Source organism: Myxocyprinus asiaticus, chromosome 7, assembly GCF_019703515.2.
Source record: "Myxocyprinus asiaticus isolate MX2 ecotype Aquarium Trade chromosome 7, UBuf_Myxa_2, whole genome shotgun sequence".
Taxonomy (NCBI): Eukaryota; Metazoa; Chordata; class Actinopteri; order Cypriniformes; family Catostomidae; genus Myxocyprinus; species Myxocyprinus asiaticus.
The window spans coordinates 8048536-8072776 of record NC_059350.1 but is presented as its reverse complement, the minus strand read 5'-3'; the positions used below and the strand labels follow the sequence as shown (position 1 = coordinate 8072776).

Here is a 24241-nt window from a genome sequence, read left to right as displayed (position 1 = left end):
TTGTTTTGTTTTCTTTAGCACTTTTGTATTATTTTGTGGCAGACCAATCCAATGTTATCATGAGGAATACTTATGTATATTAACCCTGTAAACAATGTGTATTCCACTTATTTACTGAGGAAGTATATGGCTGTGAGATACAAGAAGACCAAAGAATTTAGAGTATAATGGAGAAATGGTGCTCCCTGCTCCTTATCACAAGAGGATGAAAACAGTTGTGGGGCTTTTGTCCTACTGGTGAGGCATTACAACGCTTCATGTCCACAACTGTGTTTCTTTGTGTAACATTTTCCTTTCAATAAAGGAGTTAACTTTAAGTACATTTAATTATTTTTATTTGCCAGAATGCTGTTGCGCTGACTAGAGACATCAGTCCCAGACAACTGACATGACCACACACAAATTGCCAGAGCTCCAGCTGTCATGTTGTATAGCAGTGTGTGTAAAGTGTACCCAAATTTGTTGTCTTTTGTAGTAACATGCACAACAATCTATAATATTTTACAAGATACTGAATGTGTTTAATCATTTATAAATAATACTTTAGCAAACAGACTTGCTTTTGAGTCATTTTTTGTGTTGTTTAAAAATTTAACTAGCCTCAAATACCTTGGTAAAACACAGAATAAGAGATTTATGATTTTAAAGGGATTCGTTCAACAACAACAAAATAATAATAATAATAATAATAATAATAATAATAATATGAATTATTATTCATGTATTTATTTATTTATTTTGTCATTTACTCACCCTCATGTAGTTTCAAACCCATATGACACTCTTCTGAGGAACTCAAAAGATGTTCGGCAGAATGTTAGGGACTGGCAGCCTCAGTCACCATTTATTTTTATTGTGTGAGAAAAACAGCGACACCGATATTCACAATTTCTCATGTTCCACAGAAGAAAGTCGTACATGAGGGTGAGTAAACAATGACAATTGACATTTTTGAGTGCACTAATCCTTTAATTTAGCCAAAAGAAGACAGTGTTGCTAATTTTGTCAAGTTTTATTACACTTTCATTTGAAGACATGTAAATATTACTAAAAAGTCTGATAACCACCACAGAGAAGAATTACTGATCTTATGTTACACATTTAAAAATGTATCCTGTATTGGAACTGGGACCACAGAGTTTGAGAGCAGGTGAGTCAAGTGCTCAAAGTTGATGGGCAGTTCACAGCGGAAACATTTGAAAAAGAACCAATAAGTCAATCATCACTGAACATTAAATAGTAATTTATTAGAGTAATATAAGACAGGTCTGCCATAACAAACAAAATAATACTAAAGATAAATATAATATACTAAAGATAAAGAAATAGACTGGAACATGAAACGACACAGGCCAGTGATATGAGCTAAAAAGCTACATGAAGCATAAAAGCACTGTAACCAGGACTTTCACCCTATAAATTAGCTTTTCTTTTCATCTTTTAACATTAAGTGATATTATTCTTGGTTAGAAATGAGACAAACCTTAAATCACAGTGACATTTTTCTGCTGATCGCGTACAGAAGTTAGCGGGCATCATGGTGCATGTAAACTGCACATGCTCCTTGATCTTGTGAATAAGCCACACCCCATGTGATGTCGTCATACTCATAACTCCGCCCCATGTCAAAGCAGTGCCACATAGTGAAGCGCAAAGGGAAAGAGGTACCGCGAACATTAAAAGGAGCATCGCAAAGAAAAAAAAAATACTTTCCGCAGAGTGAAACTCGAAGAAAAAGAAGTGTTACAAAAAAAATTGACGGCAAAAGTTTGTTGCAGATTAAAAAAAAAAAAAAGATCTCAATTCTTGGGTTTCGTTTACAACATACATTGTTTTTTGCAATTAAACACAGCTTTGTCTTCTGCAATACTTATTTTTTTTTTTTTTTTGCAGATATATAAGTCATCATATTGTCTCCATATAGGCACCACTGGCTTCTTAAACACTCTGAAAATTTTTTCTGAGAACTCAGAAAACTAGATTTTCATTTCCTGAAGGAAATGCCAGTGCTTGCAATGCAAGAAAAGAAGTGTTAAAGGAATAGTGCACCCCAAAATTATGTCATTATTTACTAACCCCCCGTGTCGTTTCAAACCCATATGACTTAATTTCTTCTGCATAACACACACACACACACACACACACACACACACACACACACACACACACACACACACACACACACACACAAAAGGCTTGATGAATATCTGGGTCCATCTTTCCAATACAATGGCAGTGGATAGTGCTTCATTTTAAACCTTTAGATAGCACCCAAAAAGTATAATAAATGTAGCCCAAGTATTCTGATGGCACACAATAGTTTTGAGAAACAACCCAAAATGTACAGTAAGTCATTATTCAGTGAAAATCTTGGCGCCCTTGTCTCTATGAGACAAGCGTGTTCACATTGACTCCATGTTCCATGATTAATCGTGATTAATAACAGAAAATTGTGTGATTATGTATTTATTTTACAAATAAAATATTATTTTATATTAAAATATTATTTACGTAAAGTCTTGACATTTATGTAAAGTCAATACCAGCATCCCTGTTTGAAGTATGTTCAGAATCTACTACTCGCATGCATACCAAAATAATGTACTGTACTGTTTTAGGGGCCGAGAAGTGAATCCTTCATAAAATACAGTACATACTCTGACAGAATGCTATTTCAGACACAGGGAGAGTCTGTTATAAAAATAAATATGACAGAGTGGAATATAAGAAATGGATTCTTGTCAAAGATACCACAAACAAACACACACACACACACACACACACACACACACATATATATATATATACATACTATATTTTTTTGTATCTCTTTTTACAGGTGATTCTGATCCTCACCAAGCTGTATGACTTTCACCTTGGCAGTGTAACAGAAAGCACTCTATGGAGGTGAGATAAAGCCGACATCTTTCCCTTCCAATCTCTCTCCTCCTGTCTTAGCTTTTTTTCCCATTCTCCATTACACTTTCTGTCCCCGCTTCCACCCACACATATCCAGGAAGGAGAGCTGTCTTTTGCCTTCATCTGCTCCTTTCATTACATGCAATGTAATTTTTTTTTTTTTTTCCAAGCATGCTCCCCTCTCCTCTTTCTCTCTCAGATGTTGTTCTTTCTAGCATGTAAATTATGCTTTTGTTTTGTCTAAGATTAGCAAGAGACAAATGTTCAGACATATATGGATGTCCTTCCATCTTTGGAAAAGATAGAGACATTCCACATTTAGAAACCACCAGAGACACCAAAACGTCATGGATGCTGTTTTGGTTTTACTTGTAGTTGGGACTATTAGACATTTCCCCTTGCAGAAAAAAGAGTCACGGGGCTCTATTTTTGTAGCAGCGTTAGGTGCAGCACAACGTGCAATGACTGTGCACAACGTCTTATCTAATTTTAACAAGACCACTAATTCTAAGCACATTTTTTTTGTGCCAGAGCAAAGCGCAAGTGGGCATGGGTGGGAGTGCTTGTGCTATCTGTGGGTGTATGTGCGCAAACGATGGGTGAATTTTATGTTAATGAAGTGGCGCAAAACGCAATTTGCTAATTTCCTGAGAAATAGGACGTTTCAGAACCACATCCAAAATGTTTTAAACTTTCTAGAGTTTATGGTTTATTTTTCATTGATTATTATGATTATTATTATTTTTATTATTATTATTATGTTTATATTTACAGTTGTACTTATGATCTAATGTGTATTCATATTTTCCACCTGTTGTTTTTTTAAGTCACTGCAAAAGAGGCCGGCGCCTAGACTTAGCGCATGCTTGCACGGAAATATCAAAACTTCACGGCCATGCCCATTGACTTTGCAAGTATGACTTATTGCATAGTGATGTGCTTAGTGCTAGTGCTCTTTAAACAAGGCCCTTGATTTCTTGTTAAATAGGACGTTTTTCATAGTTATCTCCATATTTAGAGCAGAAAAAGGCCTTTAAACATTTTACTTGACACTGATCTGGACCCCATAAGTCCTCCACAATCTTATGTTCAATTTATTTTGTCATCCCTTTGTAATGTTTATTGGCTCTGTTAGATTCTCATTTTGGTGTTTTTGGTACTAATTTGTGCAATTGAGTGATCTGAACAGCCTTATCCTCCACATGGTCAGTTGAGCACTTCAATTTAGATGGTGTGAAGCTTCATATTGAGGTGCTTAAATCTCCTTGAGAAGATTTGAGTTGAGAAGATGTCTGATTTGAGATGACAAGTGCAATGCTATTTTCATGAGATGCTGTAGGGCGAGGGATTTTTTTTTTATTTTTTTATTTTTATCATAATAATGCAAGATTTGATATGTGGAATTTAAAGATGACTTAAAAAATAAAATGGACTTCTATTCAAGGTGATTCAGTTACAATTAAAAATTGTAAAGTTGTTTGATTTATAGGCAATTATTTAGCATTGTTTCTGGTTTTATAATGTTTAATTTCACCCAATTACATTTCCAATACAAATTTTTTTTTTTTTTTTTTTTTTTAACCTCACACAATTAAGTGTTTAGTATTACATTCTCTTACTAACATGTATTAATTTATGGTAAATGTGTCATTTTAACACTGATAGTGAAGTTTTTTGTTTCCCTTGATTTGCAGTCTAATCTGTTACAGTATGAACTGTTACCTTTAATTAAAGACGTATGTTATGAAATGAGATTGCACACCGTTTTTTAGTTATTTGAAGTGTGTAACTCTTTAGTTTATTTATGTTTTCCTTTATTATGTGATGTTAGTCATATGTTGTCAAGCATTAAATGTTATGGGAAGATATAGAGACAAATAATGTAATTTTAAAATGTCAGTATAGTTATGTTTACAGAAATATAATTATCAATAAATGTTTACAAATATTTTTTGCTAGATATCATTCACAGACCATGTAGTGGCTAATTTATCCACTGAGTGTCCACCCTGTTATTGTCCATCCTGACCCCGACATTAACTAGATGGACCTCTGAGTAAGTTCTGAATCTAATTAAGACCGGTACAACTTATATAATCTTTAAATTGTCCCTTTAATGAGTAAACATAAAGATACGTATAAAAGTATGTTTCATTTTTCAAAAGTTGCAAAGCCGAAGTGCCACGCATTGTTTGAATGACCCGTTTTACTTAATTTGGAAAAAGACAATATTTTATAATTCAATGTCCATGTTGAATGTATTATATGTAAAAAATAGTAATTGCAAGTAAAACCATGGTATACACGCATTATACAGTAATTACATTGCAGTTACATTGTAATAAACAAACTTTTGATATGGGACCATAAATAAATGGAGAGAAAAAAGGGAGAGAGAAAGAAATATGGTCTTAAATACTGTCTAACAACACAGTAACAACATAATAATAGTAATAAACAATAATGCAAATGAAAACAGTCCTTTCTATTAATTTAAACAGGCTAATAGCAAATATAAACTCAACCCATGCAGTGCTCAATATTTTCTTTCTGTATGCCCATTTAGCCTGGCTTACTCAGTGATTCATAGTATAATATGTTCCCAGGCAAACACATCTTCATTTTTAATTGAGATCAAAGTTCAATTAAGATAGAGGTGGACTTTGAGGGAGCAATTGGTGAAGTTTAGTTACACTACCGGAAAACTAGAGAGCTGTTGACTTCTTGAGAAAGGTCAGGGCACTATCATTTCTTGGAGAAACAGCGTGTCAGATTTAATGAACTGCATGACCTTAAACAATGGAGCCAGATCAGTCATTTTTCCAGATAATATTCAAAGCATATGAACCCCTCTGTGCATGGTTGTGAAGGAAATACCGATGCCACTAATCAAACTGATACAGTTTTGTTCAAATCTCTGTACCACACTCTCACAAAAAAAAAAAAAAAAAAAAAAAAATCCTTCTCAGAGGAAGATGAAACACCTCATATCTTATTCATAATTCATTAGCAACAAATAGTTGCAAAATGGTGCTCTTAAAGTCTGAAATATTCTTGCAAATTGTCGGTATTAGAGTTTAATCAAAGATAAAGAAAGAGAAAAGTGTATTAAATATAAATAACAGCCAAAATGTATCACCAGTGTCAAATGTTGTAAGGGACATGCTTAGAAATATTTATAATGTTAGGGATAAAAGTTCTAAGCAAATTCATGCTTCAAGATCAAAAGCATATTTGGTGTAGTAAGCAGGACACTTTATAATAGCTGCCGGTATGCAAGAATAGCTGCAGGTACTGTGACGTGAGTTTCACATAATTGCCCGGTACAGATTCAAGCAAATGTTGATAAAGTTATGTGCATTCAGAGTTCTGGTAGAAACCCGATCAGCTATTGGCCAGAGAACTTAAGGACAAATAACTTCAGCATTTTCAGCTTTTATTTGCTTTGATAATTTGGTTGTGCACCCCTCGTCCACCCTAGAAATGTGCAAGACAAAAGTTGAATTATGCGGAAGATATGCAAACAATCCAAAACTTTATAAAATGTGAGAAATGTAGAAAAATGCATCACATAAAAATCCAGAAATAAATATATAAATCAATTATTGAGTTTCTGGTCTACTTTGGTCATTGACTATCATTAACGTCAAATATTCTGGTCATAATTACTAAACATGGAGCCATCAGAAAGCTAACATGACTTGTGCTCCAAATAGCAACCCTGCCATTCCACACATTAAAGATATGTCATCACAAAGTAAATGAGAATCCATCTTAAGTTTGAAGAATATATGTCTTCATAATGAGGCAGAAAATGTTATGGAATTGTCTGTATTTCCAAGAAAATGTGAATAACAGATAATGAGAGATTGCAGATCAAATAGTTGTCTCAGATTAGTTCATATCTAAGTTAAATTTTATTTTTGCTCTGTTGGCTAAAATCAAGTGCACACTTTGAAACTGAAGCTTTTTGCCCTTTGATGTTTTAAGTCTGCGACAAAAAGCCCCTGATCGTAGCCAACTCATAGTGCAGTATGCAACTGGCATTATCATTGTCTTGAGCATCGGCCACTGTGTAACTGTGAAGAGAACCCAGAGGTAATTTTATTTGAACTTAACACTGCCTGTTGTTGCTGGTTCAAAACGATAGTTTCCACCTCAATAAAAGTCCCCTCAAATGAAGGTATTTATGGACATCTATCCACCATTTCTTACTTCCGCCTGACACTGCTGCCGAGAGGGGTCAAGCAAGGGTGAGCGTTGACAGACTTTCAAATTGCATCATTTTGGCAACGGCCACTTCTATATAGAGTTGATATTTCACAGGTCAGCGCGTGCAACACCAGTCAGACCATTCCGAGAAGGACTTACCTGATGTCCCTGACCTTTTAAAGAAGTCGAGCTTACCTCTCAGCAAGAGCAAAAACAAGAACTTTGTCAATGTTCGATTTCCCCAGGGATCCTCTGCATGCCATCTCTTATTAGAAGAAAGAAATTTCTCGCTGTTTCTATGATGTCAGTGCCTTTATGGAATTGACATTTTTTTCTAACCTTACCCAGCCCACTCTTATCGGACAAGACAGGTGTTTATATAGCAGTCCACTGCAAAAATATTTTACATTCTTCTGACTCTGTAATAAAATAATTTATCTTCTATCTTCACTTCCAAAACAATTTAGAATTTACTTTGAATAGTTCATCTGCTTTGAAGTAAATACACATATTTGAAGCTGCCTAAATGTAGTACAAGCACTTGGAGTACCATGTAAATTCTATATGAATATGGTATTCATGAGGTACCATGGTATATCGTGGCCCAAAAATGTGTTTGGATTCTTAGGTGTGAATTCATTAAACAGTTGCACCACTTGTGCATTGTATTTCAGCACAAAACCTTACAGACTTAAAATGAAAACTTCCTACGCATGTAACTGTTATTTATTTAAAGTCAGGAATTTTTGCTTCTTCATGAATGCCCGTGCGAGTTATGTCTACATCAGACTGTATAGCTTTTCAGTGGCAAACAGATCAAGCTGAATGTAAAAAAGTTCACTGAAACCGAGGTAAGAAACAAACAGACAATTTGAAACATATATAATGCAGACATCAAAGTGTTTATTCTGAGTTACTTTTGCATAAATGTTTTCATCAAAAAGTGCCTTTTCTCACAGTCAGTTGCCTGAGAGCTCTCTCTCTCTCTCTCTCTCTCTCTCTCTCTCTCTCTCTCTCTCTCTCTCTCTATTTATCACACTCTCAGCTGGCACACATAGAAAGAGGGATCAACGATGGCTTGAATTAACTGATGCGCTAGGTTTAAATACATTTTTAAGTAGCAAACACACACACACACACACACACAGAATGTATGACATGTATGTATGACTACAGAGAGCAAGTCAATATAAAAACAGGCAAATCCTGGGCTTTAGGCAATTTTGAAATTCTGGCTGGACCTTTTTTTAAGGTCTGAAAAAGAGGATGTCTGGGGAAAAAGATGTGTTGTCACCCTATAACAAGCAAACATTGCAGCTTTTCCTACTTATATTACAACTTCTTCACAGTTTTGCCACATTCCAAGGTGAACGTTGTACTGCACTGATAGGCTGCACACTGGGGCAGGTGGATGCTCTGACATAGTGATCCGCATTTGCCTTCTCCCACGTAACAAATTTTATCCATATCGAGCAAATTAAAAGTTAATCACAATTGTCACTAGAGGGCAAAATGTAACTATCATAGGCTACCTTGAGGTTGGATACAGTGAAATGGCGGCAGTATTTGCTGTCAGTCGTTGAAGCTCAATGGCATTTAGGGAATGCTAATATGTCTGTTCAAATATTTCCGGTGGCTTCACCTCCTGCTGGCAGTTTACAATTGCATCAGCAATAAAGTTATATATATATATTAGGGCTGTCAAATTATTAAAATATTTAATCATGATTAATCACATTTTTTATTTTTTTTATTTTTATTTTTTTATTTTTTTTTAGTAGTTAATCGCGATTAATCACAATATCTTTATAAACATAAGTGGACAAAATATACTTCATCCAGATGTATTTTTCAGTCATCCACACAAAATCTACCCCACCAGAGGTTAACAACAGAAAATGAACACAAAACAACTCATTGGTTGCCCCCTGCCCCCCTTCAAGAACTGTACACTTCCAGAGTGCGGAAAAGGGCTGGAAAAATTACCCTGGACCCCACTTACCCAGCCCACTACCTTGCATTCTGGCTGGCGCTACAGAGCACTGAGCACCAGAACAATCAGGCAAGATCAGTTTTTCCCACAGGCTATCCATCTCATTAAGAGTTAAAACTGCCCCATTGAGCAATAATTATCTGCAATACACAGCTTATTCTATTTATATTTATCCAACTTATCCTATCTCTTCTGCTATTACATTCCCTTGAACTATCTTTGTACATGTGTATATATAACTATATATATATATATATATATATATATATATATATATATATATATATATATATATATATATATATATATTGTATTTTTGTCTATTTCTATATATACTTACATTTTTAATTCATTTTTTATTTTTATTCTATTTTTTTATTATCTCTGTCTTGTTGTTGTATTGTTTGTGCACTGGAAGCTTCTGTCACCAAGACAAATTCCTTGTATGCGTAAGCATATTTGGCAATAAAGCTCATTCTGATTCTGATTAGGACACGTTCTTGGGTTTAAACACAACTTGATGGAGGGCAGTTCCAAACGCAGGGATCTCAAGACGTGTTTTCAGACTATGTTAAACTTGAGAAAGTGACCTAAAAACGCTGTGTTTATGACAAGACGCAACAGAGCATCCTAAAGCATCTGTCTGATGCAGGTGTACATTGACACTTCCTTAGATAAGCCCTTGTAATAAATCTATTTTGGACAGATTGACCAAATCAATTGCAAAATGGATTGCTATGGACTTCAGACCAATGACTGGCTTATGTTCAATAATATGGAAATAAACAATACATTGGTTTCTAAAGCCATTTTGGACCCACTTTATTTTAGGTGGCCTTAACTACTATGTACTTAACCATGTAATACAATGTACTTATTATGAACATACATGTTGTTGCATTGTAATTACATTTAAATTACTTGCATTTAATTACATTTGTATTTACACTGTTAATGTTACCCCTAACCCTAACCCAACCCTACCCCAAACCCTAACTCTAACCCCTAATCCTAACCCTAACCCTACCCTTACTCCTAAACCTACACGTACCTCAACCTCAGTAGTAGCAAATGTGTTTGCAGAACAACATGTAGTCACACAGTAAATGCATAGTCTTGTACGTATTTAATGTTAGTACTTAGTAGTTAAGGCCACCTAATATAAAGTGTGACCGTCACTTTTTGTTTTGATTTTTTGGTAACACTTGACAGTAAGGTCCCATTGGTTAGCAATAGTTAATACATTAGGTATCATGAATAAACAATGAACAAATATATAATTTTATAGCATTTATTCATCTTTGTAAATGTTAGTTAATAAAAATACAATTGTTCATTGTTAGTTCATGTTAGTTCATTCATAGTGCATTAACTTATGTTAACGAACACAACTTTTTTAAATTATTGCTCATTGATGTTTCATGTTAACTAATGTTGTTAACTAATTTTAACAAATGGAACCTTTATTGCTTTACTTGTGTGCCACAATATATATAATTTATTATATATATATATATATATATATATATATATATATATATATATATATATATATATATATATATATATATAGTTGTATATAATATTGTATATTATTGTTAATAATTATTTAAATATAAATATATATAATTATTTAATCAAATGTTGAATTATTGCTATTTGAGGGGCTTTTTCAACACATATTTATTTATGTGATAATTGCAATTAATATGATTAATTAATTGGCATAACATGTAATTAATTACATACAAATTTGTAATCAGGTGACATCCCTAATATATATATATATATATATATATATATATATATATATATATATATATATATATATATATATATATATATATTATGTTATTACATTTATCAGTGGTTTACATGATGTTAGTGTGATAAAAAATCACTTAGTAACCTTTTCAGTGCAAAGTTATATCTAATTTTACAACTTCGTTGCCATGAAAACATAACCTTGTAAACCCTAAACCTCTAAAACAACAATTTAAGCAACTTAACAGCTCAAATTCACAAGCTGTAACAGAATAAGTAATAACATTTTATCAAATTAAAAGCTACACATTTCTGCGTTTTTTTTTTTTATTATTTATTTTTTTATTTTTTTTATGAGTTGGGACGAGTCGAAACAATTTTTTTTGTGGTAATCAACATTATGCCACAAATGCTGTTCATCGAGCTTAACTTGTATTGAAACCGAAATATTCCTTTAATCATGGCAGCAGTAATTAATCAAATAATGATCAAATGATGTAGAAGAGCTTTATAACCTGGCATATATCCAGATGTGCAGTGTAATCAAGCGCACTTTTGGCATGTTGAAGAGATGATTCAGGTGTCTGGATCACAGTAGTGGAGTGATGATGTACAGCCCCAGCACAGCATCCTAGATGGTCTGCTAGGTCCTCTGCTTTATATCGGTCAGAACCGGTCTGTTTTTTCTGTTTGTTCTTCACAGTTTTTGTTGATTTGCATTTAAATCATTTGCTAAACCAGTGCTTATAGTGCATGCAAATAAAAATGGCTTTACAATGCGCAATTCATTCTTAGTGAATTCCCTGCTAAATGTGTTGAACATTTATACATTTTTAAGTATGATTAAAGTATCCAAATACTTTTTGGGTCCATTGCATTTCAAAGTGCTTTGGTATTATTATGGTGTTTTTTAGTCCTTACATGCAAGTCCAGAGGAACACAAAATGTATTTCAGCTAAATTAAATGTATTTCAACCTTCAATAGTACTCATAAACCTCAGGATTATGCTTCCAGATTTAATATATATAAGATTAATGAAAATTTCTGTGGGCTTCCATTCGGCCCCTCCCTGTGCTTTTTGAGTACAATCATAAATCACTAACAATTATTACTCAAAAGGTCATTTACCACACTCTATTTTTCATTGATATTCTTACCTTTTTAATTACACTCTGGTGGGACTTCCCCTTATGTCCTGGAGCCAGCTCTAATTTAGTGTCTGTCATGATAATAAATTGAGAATATCATCACTAGCTTCAGCATGTGCTCACTAGACTGGATTTGCAAGCAGGTTCAAGTTTCTGGAGCAGCCTTAGAGGCACTTGTTGTGTTTTTGCTGTAATCAAATTAAAATCCCATCAGCACACCAGATGTCAAGTCAAGTCAAGATTTATTTCTAGAGCACATTTAAAAGCATCAGAGTGCACCAAAGTGCTGTATAGTAAAATATGAAAATATAAAAGAAAAATTAACCAGGAGCACATACGCAAGTGACAACATTAATAAATAACATGTGGCATACAAAATATACAGCGCAATAAACAAGATGTATCAAAAATGATAGTGAGACTATTTCTTACTGACCCCAAGGGTCTTTCATTCTAAGATATAGAGTCTAAAGGAGTCATATTTGACAGATACTCTATGTCAATGTAAAGATTACTGGTTAAAAGGTCTTATTTTCTTTTAATCCTGGCCCAGTTTATTTATTATAATGACATGTCATATTCTGTTTGTCAGCAGAGCTTATCTGGTGAATTGATAGTGTTCTAAAAACATCTAAAGACGTGGTGTTCCTGCGCAAGAACCCCAAAAAAACTGAGATGTGGGGCAATGGTCAAAGACGTCCGTTTACCGCATGTTAACATAGCAAAAAAAAAAAAAATTAAAGCTGTTAAAATACGTTCTCCTATCCCAGCTTAGAATGCAGAGACAAATAAGCCGTTATTAGGTTAATATTCTCGAAAACTATAAACACTGTGTCTCTGTGGCGCTATAAAAATTCCTGTCCAACCCGACACAGCAACATTGACGTTGACCAACGTTGGAATGGGACCAGGGGAGGGGGAAAATTACACACTTCAGCTTTAAAAAAACAGTGGGGTTGCTTATGACTGTAGCTCAAGTCAAAAGAAACCACCTACTCCCAAGTCTCACAGCTAAAGTTCTCACGAAATCATGTGATTTGCAGTATAAATCATGTCTGTAGCACAAATGGCCTGGAATGAGTTGCGTGTCGAAATTTAATGCATAGGGCTAGGGTTTTGTTGAAATCCCTATCCCTAAGTATGATCAATACTAATAGTGGTTTGCCTTAGCAAAGAAAAAAAGTCAGTGAAGTTTCACTTAATATGAAACCTAATCCCCTAATTGTGCCTGAACTTAGGCTCATTAACAAAACTCAACCCAATATTAACCAAACTGACTTAATTTACAACTCTCAAACTATAATCAAGTAAAATAATGAACTCCTAATGCATAACCGTAATGGCACATTTAACAAGAAATTACACATCCAAAACAAACTTAAATTGCAACAGACCTTAAATAGAAATGCTAAATTGGTTTAATTCTGTACCTTTTCAAAACTGTGACTCTGCAAGCATGGGCTGTACTTCCTCTCCATGGAAAAATAAACTTTCAAAAGAGTTTTAAAAAATCTCTCCAGAGTTACAAGTTTAGGCTGATTGGATCCAAAGCCACTAATTGGGGAAGAAATAAACAGATAACGAAGGGGGGGGGGTATTGAAAAAAGAATGAAGGGAATAAAACGATATCTTTTGGTTTCACTTGAAGTGTGGTTCTTTTTCCAAGTTCTGCCTTTGGGACACCAACAAGACTCCTTTGAAACACACAAGCAAGTTTTAAGGGGGATATGAGAATCTGTGTGAACATTCTATCAAACACATGTTGAAAATGGAAAAAAATGCCGTGAGAGAGGAAATTCAACAACAAGAAGTCCTAATATTGGAGCACTTCTATTCTACTTTTGAAACTCCCAACAACAAAATCCGGGGAAAGACACCATGAAGACACATAACATTTGTGTGCTGCTCATTTGTTGAATGATTTAGGTGTCACAGCAATAGAGAGAGAGAAAAAAAATTAGACCAGAAACATAAATCACACCTTTTCCCCCCTCACTCTCACTGTCAAAACAACATAGCCTTGTATGCTTGCAGAGAGTCTCATCTTGGGTAACGAACACTCGTTTTTCATTAGCAAGGGCTTGGCATGTTGCATCTTTTCTCATTGTCGGTGCATTTGTGTGTACCGTAAACAGCATGTATGTAGCTTGCGTGCTGGGGTGTAATAGGATTCAGGAAGTGTGAAACAGGCTGGAGAGAATTTAGAAGGAACCTTCACTGCTCACAAATTAATTTAAGGGCTGAGAATGATGAAGAATCAGCATGTGCAAAATGTTGATGTGAATTTTGCAAGTATTCATAAAACTTGAACTTTTACATGTATGTTAGTGATAATATACAGTCAGTAATGCAAGAGGTTTATTTTGCGACAATGACAGGATGACTGGACTTATCACACTTATTACAATTACCTAATACATAAATAAATAAATAATTAAATGGACATGAAATATTGATTTGAGTGGAAATTGTTGTATTATGGAGCCTGATCTCATGAAAATTGCGTGACCATGACAAAATGTCTGCAAACCAAAATCATTCTTTATGACACGTTTGGCTGCAGTTTCCCAATTAAATGTCCTGAGGGGGGTGCCAAAAGTTAAAAGTTAGTGAAATTGTGTTGTAATCAGACAATAATTGTTAGATGGAGATTTTAATGAGTAAAATGTACTTCCCTAACCTACAACCTTAGCCTAAACCTAACCAATAGTGTTCTAAAAGCAAATGATAGGTGAACAAAACAGACATTCTTACCCTAAACCAACACCTAAACCTAATCGATAGTTTTTAAAAAAAAAAAACAAATTTGACATGAAAGCATATTTTCTGAAGCAACCATGTCATTTCGTGTCGCTTCTATGACACTTTCATCTCATGTGTCAGCTTGCATCCTTGACTGGGCTCGAACTGCAGTCTTTCGAGTCCAAAGCCCAACACTCGATCAGGTGAGCTATTGTACTTATAGTAACGTTCATTCTATGAGACTAGATTGGTATTTTGTGAGAGGAAAGACACTGTGGAGTAATACAAGAAACATGAAACTATCACAGCTTTGTAGGAAATCTGTTGCCTGGGACAGCGGTCAGTTATACAGTTTAAGGGTTATTATACAAATATGTACCACAGAATTTTGCGATTGACGAATCACAATCAAGTATTCCAGAGAGCCGTGTAATAATTACTGGCGAATTCCAAACAGTATTTTTGCACCCTTGAATGGCACTGTAGAAATGGGACACCACTTGAAGAGTCCTCCAAAGGAAAGTGAGCAACTGAACCCCTCCAAAAAGGTTCCTTCCAAAAGGCTGTTAGCGACATGGTATGGTCACTTAACAAAAGTCATTTCGCCATTTAAAATGACATGATCCTTTCATTTTTAAAATTGAGATAATTGAGAAACCCTTTTAAACCCAACAGGAAATGTCCTTACAGATTTATGCATTTATAGTAGGGCCTTCCCTAAACTTCATATGTATATGGAGGACAAATTCCAATCGAAAGTGAGCATTTTTATGCCCTACACACTTTAAAGAGTAGTTTGTCTTAACCAAGTTCCACACAAAGAGACAGTATACTACCCACATAGTAGATGGACTTGGCCCGAGTGTGGCCTCAAGCTGGCTCTGATGGCCTCATGTCGGCAACGGCATGCATCCTGTCAGCCAAAGATGGGCCATGTCTGGCAATGGCAGCTCTGCATACGTGACGGCAAACAACACGACGGTCTATTATTGGAGGGATTATTGGTGTGTGGCCCAGATCAGGCTTATGAATCATGGGCCACATTTGAAAAGTTACATTGATTTTATATATATATATATATATATATATATATATATATATATATATATATATATATATATATATATATTAAATGGATCCCTAGATTTTATTCTTGATAATCCAAAAATCAAGACATTGTTCATTGTTATAAGTCTTTCATAAGCTACCTGCATGCCCCATGTTTGTATATATATATTTTTTCCATCACATTTGTAAAATATTGAAAACATTTGATATTTATTAAAAATAGGTCAAGGTTGGTCAAGGTTACATTCAAAGAACAAATTTCAATTCAGCAGTAATATCTGACTACAAAGTTATCATAAATTGTGCTTCTTCATCTCAGATAACATAAAAAAATAATAATTCTGACTGGTTCAGCTAAAGCGTATGCGTGTACACGAGTTGACTGACAGGCGATGTCTGAATCTAAAATATGATTGGATTTCTTACCTTTAAGGCGGGACTTTCTTTTCTACATCCGGACCATTGGCAGTTGAGTGTTTAAATTTAAACTGCTGTTCCAGCCGAATGTTAATCAAAACCACACAGGGATGTGTGTCTGTGTGCCTCTTTTTTCTTCCACGAGTGCTGCGAGGTAAGCGATGTTTCTATGATAACACTGCATTGTACTGTGATATTATCCTGGTGTCTTCTTGTAAGTTGTTATTTTTGTAGTCTAAGTAAATGAGGAACAAGGCCACTATCAGTGTTTTAATGCTATCACACAAGGCCTACCAAGAAAATTAATTAGTTACTAATTTATTGCGGTGCCTGATCTATCATGTAATCATTATGTAATCGTAATGAAACAGTAATTGATTTAATTTTTCAGATGTAGTCTGTTGCACCCAACACTGACCATAAGTAACTTTATCTCACTTCTCCAGTGATGTAATCTGTTATAATTTACAGTGCTTTATTGTTCAGTTGCTTATCTTATTTTTAGCAGGTTCTGATAATGCAGCATGATTTAAAAATAACAAATGCAGGAATGTATATATGTTTTAGTATGCATCTATGTTGTACACCCAGACATTATTGAGATTATAATGATGATTCATAAGGATCAGTTTCTTAAAACAAAACAGTGATTTTTTATGTATATCTTTCATTTTCCTTCCCTGCAGGGGCTGTTTTTTGTGTCAATGAAAATTGGAATTGAGACGAACTGACTTCGGTATGGAGAGTAATTGGACTTCTAATAACAGGAGAAACATGAGATGACAAACATTAAACAAAGTTCAATGTAATGTACAAATGAATGTACTGTATGTGTCCACCAAACAAAATAGATAAAATGAGGAAGAATCTGGAGAAGGATGGATCCCACACCATGCTAGAATAACAGGTTAGTGCAGTCTTGTAGATTCTCTTTATGTTGGCAATCAAGCGATATATCTGTGTATTCATTAGTAAACTTGTCATGTCCCACACATGTAGAATAATATCTTACCTTGACATATCATAAAGCCAAACTGCATAATTTCACATGTTATGTCAGAGTTCTGTCAAATATATTAATCTGATATGTTGCCTGTGGAAAACAATGGACTGTATGGGGACAGTCCTTTTTTGTAGATAATTACAGTGAAGCAAGGTTAAAGCTACCAGAAGATGTTGAACACACAGACCCTGGGACAGAGGATTCTCCAATAGAAGTCAAACGAAGAAGAACGTAAGTTATATTTATTTTTTTCTGTGAGAGAAAATGTATGATATCCAACCAAAATTTTATAAAGTGCTTCATTTGACCATAAGAAAATTACTTCTCAAAAGCTAATCAAAGTAAAATGTAGGTTTCTGTAGATTTGCTGGGTTAAATTTTCTCTAAACAATATAAAACATAGATATTATATTTGCTTATCTCTCTCTCTGTGTACAGATCACAATAACTGCCTAGTGCACCAAACATCTTTTACTCATTTATTCCTCACTCCCAAGGGTATCTGTGCACCCTTGAAATCTTTCTTGGTAAAAATGAAGCCAAATAAATTGTAAGTTTCAGTTGTGTTTGACTTTTTTGTTTCCCCTATAAGCAATTTATGAAATGTCTATTACATTTCTCTCTCTCTCTCTCTCTCTCTCTCTCTCTCTCTCTCTCTCTCTTTCTGTACAGACCAGAAAAACTGTCTAGTGCACCGAAGATCTTACGCACATTGGTTCCTGACTTCCAAGGTGATTTCTTTGTTAAGAAGAAACCAAAGCCAAGGAAAGCATAAGTTTCAGTTGCTATAAGTTTGTTCTATAATCAGTTTATAAACTGTCAATTAGATCTCTCTCTCTCTCTCTCTCTCTCTCTCTCTCTCTCTCTCTCTCTCTCTCTCTCTCTCTCTTGTTTAGTGTGCAGACCAGAATATCTGCCTAGTGGACAGCATGTTTTTCACTCATCTCTTTCTAACTCTCAAGGGGCTGTCACCACTGAGAAGAACGTCTTGGCAAGACCAAGGAAAACATAAGAATTTGTTAATTTGCGATTTAATTATTTATTCAACTTGTAAAATGTTCTGATATGCTTGTTCTGCAAATCACTCCAGTCACATTTATGTCGATAATGTCGATTTGTCTGTCATTAACTTGCGACTCGATTCTTTTGAATTTGTTCACCAAAAAGATTGATTCACCGATCCGTTAAGTGACTGTTTTTGTGAAAAGAGTCTTTAAAGAAATTGTTACCCAATATATATATATATATATATATATATATATATATATATATATATATATATATATATATATATCTCATTATTTACTCATGCTCATGCCATCCCAGATGTGTATGTCTTTCTGTAGGTCCATACAATGCGACTGAATGGTGATGAGAACCTTGAAGGTCCAAAAAGGACATAGAGTCAGCATAAAAGTAATCCATATGACTCCAGTGGTTAAATTCATGTCTTCAGAAGGGATATGATATGTGTGGGTAAGAAACAGATCAATATTTATGTCCATGTTTTACTGTAAATCTACACTTTCACATTCTGGTGTGGAAGTGACTTCCACACATTCAGCCACATACTGGTCAGGACTGGTCAGAGGTGGAGGTTTATTGTAAAAAGAACTTAAATGTTGATCTTTCTCACCCACACCTATCATTTTGCTTCTGAAGACATGGATTTAACCACTGGAGTCTTATGGATTACTTTTATGCTGCATTTATGTAGCAAATTACATCAAATAACTAATTTAGATCTTAGCACGCATTCTCCCACCATTATATGTAGGGAAACAGTATGTGTGAGCTAGGAATTAAATTAAACTGTCCTTATTCTACATTATTATGTAATATTATTCTCATGGCTTATTGAAAATAATATTACACATATTTAGGTACAGCTTTGAAGCAAAATCTTTTAAAAACAGGGATGAGATTATTTATCAAAATATACCACAGTCAAATTATCTTTAAAATGTAAATATGAATAATTAATCATAACTCATTATAATTAACTATAAACATTTGGATCAGTTAATAGAATTAACTTGATGTAGCTGAATTAACATTACAATCAATTAATCTGTTCGTCAAGCGACCATTCAGTATTGATCGTCTATCAACTCTCAGAAAGGATATTTTTCGCGGCCACAGAAAAATAACTCTTTCTTAGCATGTAGCTGTGATCAAATCGTTAAATTGATGTTGATTTACAAGCAGACCAGAATCAACTTGCAAGAGTCACAAAAGCTTTCTTTAACTAAATCACGAACACATAACTAATCTAAACAAACACATACACACAAATCACGCATACATGGGAAATGGAAAAGTGAAAGTGAATGAAACAGGAACAGAACAGGGGAATGTAGCTATGAAAAGAGTAATTTAACCATCTGAAAGAACCATCAGTTTCTTACTTCAAAGAACCTTTGTTAACAAAGGGGTTCACAGCTTATACTAAACCTTTGTTTAGTTAGTTAAGTATACGATACTTTCAATGCCTTGGCTGTTGAGAGAGAGCCCGGATGCAGTCTCAGGAGAAAGTCTTGATGGTTCCTTGAGTCGATGGTGTTGAAGTTGCAATCAATTTCTTCCGTGTTGAATGAAGGAATGATGATGAACTTGCAGTGTTAGTTTGACTCCATTATGGTTGAGGAAGTTACACATGGCTTGATGTGTTAAGGCCCGCCGGCCCACAACCTCACGGTCGGACCGGGTGTTACCGGTCCCACACGAGCAGCAACCATGAGCAGAAGGGAGAAAGAGAAGAGGGAAGAGAGAGAAAAGAAAGAAAGGTCACTCCAACAGTGCCCTTTAACTCCTGCGGGAGGTCACTCCTCTCGAGTTTGGCTTGACCAATGAGAAAGGTGCAATTTTCCAATGGGAAAAGTTCCTTTGTTTGGAAGCTGACTCATTTGCATGATTGGAGTAAGCTAGCAGTGTGTGCCCCTTTATGCTCTGATTAATATAACAAGCATACAATGCATGCTATAAGGGGGTGCTATACTCCAATGTTTAGGGCATCACACAAGGATTAATTTGATAGGAAGCATGATACCAATAATTTTACATTATCTAGTGGTTCTGTCATAAAGCATGCACAAAACGGTATACAGTACAAAAGACACTATACGAGACAGTAATTATCATACACAAAATGTCCTGAGGATATGCATGTTCATTTATAGAACAGTTTGTCTATAAATTAATGAAGAAAAGTCTGTTTTATGGGCTTTATGTGTCTTTCCTATGGGGGAATGGAGTGACTTCTTCCCACATTCCTTTGCTTTGCATGTGGCTACCTTACCCCACCTGGAATGTATCTGAGGTCCACTAGTTGCTGGACTGGTGTCAGCAAAGGGGGAGTAAAAGCTCATGATTAGTGGGAGAGCCGACATCTCAGAGTCTGCTTGGGCCTACTTGGACCTTTGCTTGTTACGGTCTTGAGACGTCTGTTGGATTATTCATTAAATAATGAATAACTGTGTGTCTGATTGTTCCAGATGCTACATTTATTTCCTTTTTGGGCCTTCTGAGTTCTGGTCACCATTCACTTGCATTGTATGGACCTACAGAGATTAAATATTCTTCCAAAAACCTTCATTTGTGTTCTGCAGAAGAAAGAAAGTCATACACATTTGGGATGGCATGAGGGTGAGGACATGATGAGAGAGATTTCATTTTTCTAACCAACTATCCATTTAAACCATTGACAACGTACTGAGTTGCTCATGACCGAAACAAGTGTAATTATACTTTGTTAATATTTGCGTGTCTACAAATCTACCAAGAGAATTTAGTTTTTCCCACAAATCAAAACAAAGCATATCTTTCTTTTTTGAACTGCTGTGCATGACTATACAAAAATAAATAAATAAATAAATAAATAAATAAAAAATAAAATATGGCCCAAAAATGATTCAAAGTTCAATTACGTCCTGATGTCATTGTAATGTCATAAGTTACTTTTACTCATAATTTATCCAGCCCCTTTCTCTTGTTAAATAAAATTATAAGAATTATAATTATAAGAAAACTATAAAACTAAAAGAATGACAAGCAGTCTCCTCTCGTTTAGTCGGTCAGCAGATCCTGATCTTTGCTCGTCCTGCACTCGACCCTGCTGAAGCACCCATAAATAGTATCTAGCAACACCTGTGTTTTAATGATTTGTATTTATTTATTTCCTTTGGAATTTTTGTGCTATGGAAGCCCAGGAGTGCCATTTACAAAAGACTGAAGGAATAAATTATCAATCTATTAATTTGAAAATAAAAATGCAAATAAATAAACCAGTTTCTAAATGGACAAATGAATAGACACATTTAAAATTGAATAAATAAACCAATTAAAAAAAATACAAATAAATAGACACATTTATATGTGTTTATTTGATTCATGTTTTAAAATGTACTTATATTTAGCAATAAAATAGCACATTAATAAGTCATTTTTAAATGCACCTTTTAAATGGCGTTTTAAAAAGCATTTGGCAATTGCTTTTCTTCATCCATTGTCAGATGCTTTTCTTTATCCATTTGCCAGTTGCTTTTCTTTATTGTTTGACTTTTCCTTTTCTTTTACCATTTGCCAATCCATACCAGCTGAAGCCCAGGAATGCCAATTAAAGAAGAATGTTAAATCTATTAATTTGAAAATACAAACTTGAATAAGTCAATTTATAAAGCAATTGCTTTTCTTCATCCATTGTCAGATGCTTTTCTTTATCCATTTGCCAGTTGCTTTTCTTTATTGTTTGACTTTTCCTTTTCTTTTACCATTTGCCAATCCATACCAGCTGAAGCCCAGGAATGCCAATTAAAGAAGAATGTTAAATCTATTAATTTGAAAATACAAACTTGAATAAGTCAATTTATAAAGCAATTGCTTTTCTTCATCCATTGTCAGATGCTTTTCTTTATCCATTTGCCAGTTGCTTTTCTTTATTGTTTGACTTTTCCTTTTCTTTTACCATTTGCCAATCCATACCAGCTGAAGCCCAGGAATGCCAATTAAAGAAGAATGTTAAATCTATTAATTTGAAAATACAAACTTGAATAAGTCAATTTATAAATGGACAAATAAAAATACACATTTAAATGTGTTTAATTAATTTGTGTTTAAAATGTTCATTATATTTAACAATACAATTGTGCGTTAATAAATCATATTTATTATCATGTTCAAAATGTAATTAAATGTAGCAATACATGAGTACATTAATGAGTCTTTTAAATGCACTTTAAAAGCACCATTTAAAATGCATTTTAAAAAGGTTTTTGGCTATTGCTTTTCTTATTAATTTTCCAGTTGCTTTTCCTCATCCATTTCCAATGGCTTTTATTTAGTTTTGCTTTTCTTTTTCCTTTTTCATTTCCTTTTCTTTAACCAATTGAGAATCGAGTTTAAAAAAAATGCCATTGGGCTGTTGACTTGTGGGAGCAACCAATGAACTTGACTCAGTTATAAGACACACCCCCTCTCCCACGTGCCACTCGAAGAGGATGCAAGATGGCCTGTCATTGGAGGATGGTATGAGCATTATTGGATCTGCGCACAAGAAATGGATGCAAAACATATCAGAAGGGCTCATTCACTGTTGCTGTGAAATGCTGAACGCAGCCCTACCTGAGCATGCACAGTGATGCGTGTCCAGGATAGGAGCTGGTAATCGTGATGCTGTGAACAGAACCAGCCTCCCAACCTGCGCCCCAAACTGAAACATAAGCAGCAACCACTATTTGTCGTTCGTTTGTGCTATTAAAAGAAACATCATAATGTTTTCCTTTCTTTGTATTAAACGAGATTATTATTGCCAAAAAATGAATGCTTTAACGATACCAAACATGGCACAAACCAGAAGCGAGCACAAATGATGGAGACAGGTGAGAGTGATTGACATGTGGTTTAGCCTGCAAGATTTCACGGCTCCCCAAAGCTATCTTGTTAAATACAAAGAAAGGAATATGATATGATATTTCTTTTAATGGCACAAATTGAGCACAAATGAATGACACTGTTCGGAGCGATTTGGACTTGGAGAGTGATGTCACTGCTCCCGAATACAAGCTGTTATTCCTAAGGAAGGGAAATAGATACAAGATTAATTTTAATGCACAAATCGGCACAAATCGAGCACAAACAAACGACACCAGTTCGGGGCGGTTTGGATGATATGGGGTGGAGAGTGATGTCACACAGTCAAAAAATAATGTCTAATATTTGAAACACCGAACCAGCACAAACAAATGGTACAGATTTGTTAATGATTTAATTATATGGGGTGCCAACTTCACAGAGGTTACTAAAGCAAAGCATCTCTGCATTTTACACATATTCACCTGTTTAATTACTGTATGAGCACTATCTCTGCCTTATTTGTGAACAAAGCCCATATACTGTACCTTCTGTGCACTATGAGATCATGGATCATACACAGTGCACAGAAGGTCTTTTATTTTTCTTCCAGTAAAAGTTATGTTAAGTGACTGTTTCATTTCATACAATTCTAGCAATGAAGGGGTATAACACTTGTTGGTTATTGCTTTTTTTTTCTTGGAAAATGTCTGGCCTAAATCTTGGACATTTTACCTCAAACATCTTTGACATGTTAATTGCCATTATCTGTGTCAATTAATTTAGCCTATTACACAATCAATTCAGGTACAATTAAAATGTAAATTCATTCAAAATGCAAAATGTTAGATCCATAAGACCTAGACTACAATTGTAAAAGAGGAATGTGATAAAAGTGTACATTGTGTACATTGTGTATTTACAGTGTGTATAGCTACTGTCAGTCAATAAACATCTTTATGAAGATGAGCACAACAAAAGATTAAGCACAACTTTATTTGCGACATTATAATATATATATATATATATATATATATATATATATGACAACAACAACTGCCTGAGTTACACCAGGAACGCACAATCCCTGCATCAGTGCTCAGACTGTCCACAATAGGCTGAGAGAG

The 24241-nt window shown here is 34.6% G+C and overlaps 1 protein-coding gene across 1 annotated transcript in view; it reads left to right on the top strand.

Moving 5' to 3' along the window:
* The window catches only part of sorcs3a (sortilin related VPS10 domain containing receptor 3a), a 368557-nt gene that overhangs the window by 154018 nt on the left and 190298 nt on the right, over positions 1 to 24241 (top strand). The window contains exon 2 of the mRNA XM_051703251.1: positions 2840 to 2907. Within this exon, the coding sequence (XP_051559211.1) occupies positions 2840 to 2907 (68 nt within the window). The remainder of the gene's footprint in view (positions 1 to 2839; positions 2908 to 24241) is intronic.